Here is a 7,902-nt window from a genome sequence, read left to right as displayed (position 1 = left end):
TGTTGACTAAAAAAATTACCAACACTCTCATTTCTCTCCATACTACTTTAAAAAAAATTACCATATTACTCATCTACCTTTTTTTAAAAAGTATGGATCAATGGGGTGGGTGTTACCGACCCGAAATGTCTTTTGGTTAAGACGACAACATGTTTGGCACCACCGAGATGGAGCATAACATGAGTTAAATGCCACTACCGTCTCCCGGTTTTTTTTGTTCCGGAGACACAAGAGGTTCGTAAAGAGGCCGTCAAGGGAAAACTAACCCAAAAAAAGAACTAGGGAGGAGCTGGAGGCTCAAGCCAAGCGGGCGAGGGGGTTGTTCTAAAAAGAAAAATAACTCCTTGGTCAAAAGACGAGAAAAAGGCTTTGTGTCGTGCTTGGGTTGAAATATCCCAACATCGACATGCCGATATTTAATTTAACCTTTTTTTGGTTTGGTAAAAAATTTATAAAATATGTTTTAAACATTTGTTAATATTATTTAATTGTATCGGACTATCCAAATTATCGTATAATTTGAGGCAAAGTGCGAGAATTGTTCTACACGGTGGTGGGAAGTAGGAACTGTACCGAAAATATGATATTGGGAAGATGGTCTGAAACTCGCAAATTTATCGGACTTTTTTACAAATTTACATAATAGAAACAGTCGTCGAATGCGAACGAGCGTGAGCGATGATCTTCAAGTCTATAAATTCATATGCGATGAATGGAAAGCCGAAATGCTCAACAAGTACGACACGGTAAAAATGTGAGACGAGGACCACTTGTGGAAAATACTCAAGTCGTGCTCGAAATGGGCTGGGTTAGTTGAACCGGGCCATGATGTCGGCTCAATGCCAAAGCGTACGAAACTACTTCATCATGTGCATATGTCTCATGTAGCAGCTTCGATGCTCATGTAGGGTTCTACCTAAACGTGGATGGTCAAGAAGATCAACCACAAGTCCTACGTCGTCCAATGGGAAGAGACTTGGGGAAAAGATCAACCATAAGTACCAAGGTCGATCAAGAATTTGTTGAAGACGTCCACAAAATATCAAGTGGTATCGGGGTGGCGGTTGGGGCGAAATTTTCAAAAGAAATGTTTAGGAAGTTAGACTTTCTTACCAAGGACTTTAGCAACCTTGATCCCATGAGCCATGAGGTATTTGAACAAGAACAAACTCCTGTTCTTGAGGAAATTAAAGCAGATTTATATTTTTTTATTAAATTTGTACTTTTTTAAAATATTTTTAGGATGTTTAATTTTTTTTATTTTGTATTATTTTCTATGTTTTTAGGATGTTTAATGTTTTTTTAAAATTTTATGAATAAGTTTTTTTAGTTATTTTATTGTGTTATATTAAAAAATAAGAAAAAAAATCAGATAATTCGCTTAAGCCACCGTATGCCTGAACCATAACAGGCTCAGGGGCCTTCAGCGAGTGTCCAGTCAGCATTGCATGTCACAGTATTATTGGATGAATTTAGTGCCCAACTTCAACGACAACACGTATTCGTAGCTCAGGTCACCACCATCAACGTCACCTATTATCCCCTCAAAGATTCAATAGCCACCCCACAAAGGATTTCGGCCATAACGGCTTTCCCCACCTACGATTTACCAATTCAATCTAAAACCCTAATTTCCAACACCCCAAAATCCAATAATTGTATCTAAATTGAGTTTCCAAATTCAATTTCCAGAAACCTAAATATGGTGGGTTAAGATGGTGAAAAAATATACTCAATTTACAATCGATCTTACAGTGTAAATTCCTCTCCTCATTCTACCCTCCGTCATTCTAATTCTGCCACAACCATGATAGGTAACTCACATCCAATGAAACACTGAGGTAAACTTACTCACCAACACCTGATCTGCAAATTGCAACTGATCACCATCATATACCCATCACGATTTTAGTCACACCTAGGCTCGTCAATTTATAAATAATCGAGTTAAGGTTAGGTTGCAGATGGTGGTTGGCATTAGTAGAAGACATTATTGGTGGTAGACGATGGTGGATGTGACAATCCGAATTTTTCGTTATTGTTTTGTTAGCCGTTACCCGACCCGTTTCCATAATCGGGTAATTTAATTAATAAAATATCACATTTATCGATTATTATTATTTTTTAATTATATTTATTTAATTATCCATAATAACTTTGAGTTATATACAATTTTCACCCTAAACTTTAGTTTTAACCCATATGTATCCACACACGAACTTAAGAGACCATATTGCAAATATGCATAAATATTATATTATACTCATTAACCCAAACCTGTAACCCATATCCAAACCCGTATCCGGATCTTAACCATAACCCATTGATTTCTTCAACCTTAATTCTCGTATTTTACTTGGAATTGATCATAGAAAATCGTTCACAATGCCTAAACGAACTTACACCGATGTTTTAAGTTAGGAATAATATCAAAAACGATTTTGTTCAAAATAAACAAACTGTCCTATACTAACTTAGCATTATACCATCTAGAGTTTATAATAATTCAATTAATCACGTATACATCTTCTCTGTGACCTTGCGAATCAAATCTAGAAGCAATTGACTTGTATCCGCCTGCTATTAACGTTCCAGTTCGTGCACAAGCCGGCCCTATTTCATTCTAATTGACCCTAAATTCCTCATCGTTGTAAGTAATTGTTGTGTGTTTCTCTTTCGTCATGACTCCATTAACAATAACCCCATGACCAATTAACCAAACATCAAACGTTTTGGCCAATTATAACTGTTAGGGTTCTTATCGATTAGGGATAATCTGGGATTGTGTATTAAAATTTTTGTTTCCATCTAACACCTAGGTTAGTGGGCTGGTGCATACTTGGTTAAGGCTTGGTGAACGGCTGAGGCACGGGCTCGAGTCCCCCCAGTCCGTTTTTTTGGTAATTTACTTTTAAAAGGTTTTTAATTAATAAAAGTTAATATAAATAATATAAAAAGGTAATTAAATATATGTTTGAGATTTTGGCACTTCTATATTTTTGTGTTTCCATTCTTTTTGTTAAACCTATAATATATATATAAAGTTAAAACAAATAAAATTATAATATATATATATATATATATATATATATATATATATATATATATAAAATAAAAGTTTTCCAACAAATAAAATTATAATAAATATATTAGATGTGCTTTAATTTAAAATAAATATTTAAAAACAAATAAATTTATATAACCTATCAAATTATAATAATTATTGGTTTAAGTATTTTGTGTATTAAGTATATTTATATTATAGTATTTATAATATATATAATCTTAAGTAAAAGAGATTGTTTTTACAAATAATAAGAAAATTAAATAATTTATGATTTCACTAACACACCCGATTATCCTCAAATCCTGAATCCCTATCAAACATAGAATCCGTCTTTAATCCATTTTCATTTTCCCGCTATCATTCTCGAAGAGCGTGACATTTTATTTCTTATCAAATCGTTTCTCTTTTTGTTTATTTGATAAGGTGAGTAACTCATTCCCCTATTTTACTTGTTTTCAATATTTTTGGGGACATATGCGTATAATATCTTATTTACATATAATTAGTATTCACATTAGCAAACTGTTAATATTGTTTGCATATCAATTTAATTGCCTAATTTGCTATATGTCTAATTGTTTATTTGATCGCATTCGGAAAGGTCCTTCATAATCACACTAATAGTATGATCATATGACTATCGTAGTAGCCAAAGTCCACTTCGCAATGCCATGGTTTTACCGACACTCCTTATTTGCTCATTGGATTTATTATTTAGCTCACAAAGGGCAATTTTGTGTTTTTATATTATATTATATTTAAATTGATGATGTTTTACTCACTCAACTTTGTTTTGACAAATCTAATTTATTTTATACGCATATGCAAGTTTTCGTTTGAATTGACTGCAAGTTGGTGAAGAACTTAGTGATGTTTAAGTTAGAAGAAATTATCAAGACTATTTGAATTTGCATTTACTTTGCTTTTATTTAAAGATTATGTACTTTGGTTGTTTGGATTACTTGAATTATTTAATTTAAATAAATAGATATTGTCACTTTCAAATTTTGCGTGATAGTACATTGTGAGCTGTGAATAATCAGTTCGAGCCCCGACATTTTTCTTAAGTTGAGGTGTGACAGTGGAAGGGTGGGGACATTTGGTTGTAGATAAGGTGGGATGGAGGCTTTAAATTTTGGAAAAGAGATGCTTTATTTTTGACATAAATAGCCCTTGTAAAGTTTTGTGAATGAACCAAATCTTTAAACAATGTTGCATAAATAGTGTCTTAAGAGATAAGAAGACTAAAATGCTCTCATGTGCAATGACATGGGTGATTAAACTGAAAAACTTAACAACCATTAGTTTAAAGTAGGCCTGTAAACGAACCGAACGTTCGGTGAACTGTTCGTGAACCGTTAAGCGGGAAGTTTGTTTATGTTCATTTATTAAATAAATGAACAAACATAAACACAAAATTTGTGTTCGTTTAATTAAATGAACGAACATGAAAAAATGTTCCGTTCATTTATTTATGTTCATAAACGTTCGTTTATGTATTAATAGAAAATAATTAAATATTATCTGGATATGTCATCTGCTTATAGGTTTTATATTTGTTAATTTATGTTCATTTATGTGTTTTCAGATTTAAGTTTGTTTATGTTTGTTTGTGTTCATTCACATTGGTTCATATATGTTTATTTATGTTCGTTTATCTTTGTTTAGTTACGTTTGTTTAGATATTAAACAAACGAACACAAATGTCCATTTTTAAATAAACACACTTGAACATAAATTTTTGTTCGATTAATTATAAAGTTAAATGAACGAACACGGATATGCCCTTGTTCGTGTTCATTCAATTCATTTACAGGATTTCAATATTCACATTGATGAATACATCGGTCTTATTCTCTAGCCTCTACCGATTTTATTTGTGTTCGTTTGTGTTCGTGAACCGTTCATGAACACATTAATTTTCTTAATGAACGAACACAGACATAAAATCTCGTTCGGTAAGTGTTCGTGAACCATTCGTGAACACAATATTTTCTTAACGAACGAACATGAACAAGGCCTTGTTCGTGTTCGATCGGTTCGTTTACAACCCTAGTGTAAAGGGCTAAAATCGACGAAAATATGCAAATAAAGAATAAAGAGTGAAAGTCATTTTTAAAAAGTATATATTCTCTAATTTAGGTAATTCAAATAAATAACAATCAGAATTTTTTCATATTATATATATTTATAATAGACGAGTTAAGTCCGAACTAAACTTAAGCTTTTAAAAATGTTACGAACCCAAATCAATTTTTCAAAATACAACTTGAAACAAGTCATGCTTAAGCTCTCACATTCCAAACCAAACTCACCTAATAACCAAAGTCCAAACGGCATATGTTACCTAAAAAACGTGTGATGTTTATATAAATTTGATTTTTATATTATATTATATTCAACAAAATATTATGAAATATAATTAAATTATTTGGTTCGCATGAAATATGATGGGTTCCACTTCCAGCGTCATGAATAGTGTGCGGTGAACTTGACTTTAGTCTTTGTTTCAATATTTTGCAATTAAATTTTGGTGTTTGAGAACGAACCAATTCTTCATCCTCTAGATCCGATCTCAAATCCACATTGCAGGTAACCTAATTTTCTGTACGCCTACTTCTGATTCATGCCTAGGCCTCAGATCTGCAGTGTTTAGCTTCCGATTCGCCTTTTGTCTGGTTTCTTTTACGGTTTTTGAAGTTGATAATCGCTGATAGGCTGTGTTTACTCCCGATAGTTTGAGAATTGACCTCCTGAAAGCGTTTTATTTCCTTAATAATGAAATCGCTCACTCAGTTAGTTTCATTCAAGGTGCTTGTTTCTGATTAATGCATGTTGTTTAGGTGAATGAATATGCTTCTAGGGTTTCTTTGTTAGTTTAAGTCATGTAACAGATCTTCTTAGGCTTTATCTTCGCCTTTGAATTATGATAATACATGCTCAGGTTAATGGTTGTTTTTATTATCAGAACGTAAGTTGTTTGCGCTTTCATCATGTTTCTCATTAAAAAGTGTTTGATGACATTACTAAATCTGCAATACTTTTTGAGTCTTGATCTATCTGTATAGGAAGTAGGAACAGCTTCAAACACACCTCTAATAAACTTGTTTGTATATCATCCTATTTACCCAATATAATGCTTAAAAATGACATATTAGTTCGATAAAACACTTCAGATTTCATATTTATTTGATATTTTACATTTGTTTATTGCATTAATCTCATTTAAATGACTATTATAACCTCTTCTTCTGTGTATACTTTAAACTCTCATAACTTTTATTCAAGTTTTAAGGAGAATGTGTTCATTTGATATCATAATTTTGTTTTGGTAAACATGATGTCATGCAATTTTAAGGCGGATATACGAATTATGAAACTTCCCATTGCAGAGATCATGGGCCGTGGTGTGAGCAGTGGTGGTGGACAGAGTTCACTAAACTACCTTTTTGGAAGTGGTGAGGAGTCAAAGCCTGCCACCGTGTCTACAGGCAATGCACCCAGCCAGGTCCAGGCTGCCGCTGCTACCGAGCCGCCTCCTAAACCTGCGGTGGCTGTAACACCGCCGGATGTTACAAAACAGATTCCAGCTGGCATCCAGAGTAGCAAGCTTAACAACTATATCCGAGCCGATGGTCAGAATACTGGCAACTTCATCACGGTATGACTTTGTTTTACTTCATTTATGTTCTACTTATGATCCTAATCCCTAACCATTTTCATATAAGTTTACCAGCTCAAATGTTTATACAAAATGAGGTTTCATTATATGTACATACTTTTAAGTAGAGAACCGTATAATACGTGTACAAGATGAGGTTCCAGACTTCCAGTATAGTTGATAATGCTGTTACATCACTCTTTTATGTATTTCAATTAAATCAACAAGTTTTTGCAGTTCTTTACTTAAAAATTGATTGTCTAGGGTGAGGTTCATTACAGAACACTAAGTTATTGCTGGAACAGAAGGAACAAAAACCTAAATTGTCTAAAATTTTTATAATCATGGTTCATATTTTTTCTTTTTTAGTTTTGTACTTACATACAAATGTGTATGTTATGCACATAAAAACCATCAAACTAATATGTTCATATGTTTTTAGGTAATATAGGTTATATACATAAACATAATTTGTTCATATCCATCCTTCCTTTTTTAATTAGTTTTAGGAGATGTAGAACATTGCATTTCTCATTCATTTTCTTATAATTTGGAAATTGTTAAGATTGAAAAAATGAACTTACTACTTTTATTCTGTGTTGCATTATATAGTATAGTTGCAAATTGCAATATAATACACATATATAAGCACAATCTTTACAATCTTGATCATGTACAGGATCGTCCTTCAACCAAAGTACATGCTGCTCCGGGGGGAGGGTCTTCACTGGGTTATCTGTTTGGTGATGGAAGTAAATGATATTGTTGGTGTAGTAGTATAATAATAATATATAATAATTTCTAGTGTTTGCTGTTGGTTTGGATCCCATGTGTGGTTTGTTGGTTTGGATCCCAAGTGTGGTTTGAAGAAATCATTGTCGTTTGTGGTAACTTTTGACATTAAGAAATTGTAATGGGTTTAAATAGACAGTTTTAAAAATAATATAGAAATGGGTTCGGGTCAGAATTGGTTGGTTCATCTTGTTTGACCGCTACTTTTTTTGTCCTGAATTTCAAACCAATCATTCTATATTAATAAATTATCTGGATCTTGCTTATTTGAGTGATGCACGATTATTCTCATGGCTAAGACGTCTTTAAAATCTTTTTTGCGATTATTCTATGCTTACGTTTTATAGTGTACATTTACTGGTTCTGGTTTCCAACCGGAAAA

The 7,902-nt window shown here is 32.7% G+C and overlaps 1 protein-coding gene across 1 annotated transcript; it reads left to right on the top strand.

The window, feature by feature from the left end:
• The first annotated feature begins 6,426 nt into the window (after positions 1 to 6,426).
• On the top strand, positions 6,427 to 7,695 carry LOC143636436 (protein SPIRAL1-like 1). The gene is made up of 2 exons (XM_077104028.1): positions 6,427 to 6,728; positions 7,408 to 7,695. Exons 1-2 carry the CDS (start codon positions 6,441 to 6,443, stop codon positions 7,486 to 7,488), a joined length of 369 nt encoding a protein of 122 aa, XP_076960143.1. The 5' UTR covers positions 6,427 to 6,440; the 3' UTR covers positions 7,489 to 7,695.
• Positions 7,696 to 7,902: the final 207 nt, after the last annotated feature.

Source organism: Bidens hawaiensis, unplaced genomic scaffold (assembly GCF_021521415.1).
Source record: "Bidens hawaiensis isolate Kalapana, Puna unplaced genomic scaffold, B.hawaiensis_p1.1 tig00007954_1, whole genome shotgun sequence".
NCBI classification, from domain to species: Eukaryota; Viridiplantae; Streptophyta; class Magnoliopsida; order Asterales; family Asteraceae; genus Bidens; species Bidens hawaiensis.
The sequence above is the reverse complement of the archived record's forward strand: the minus strand, read 5'-3'. Positions and strand labels throughout refer to the sequence as shown.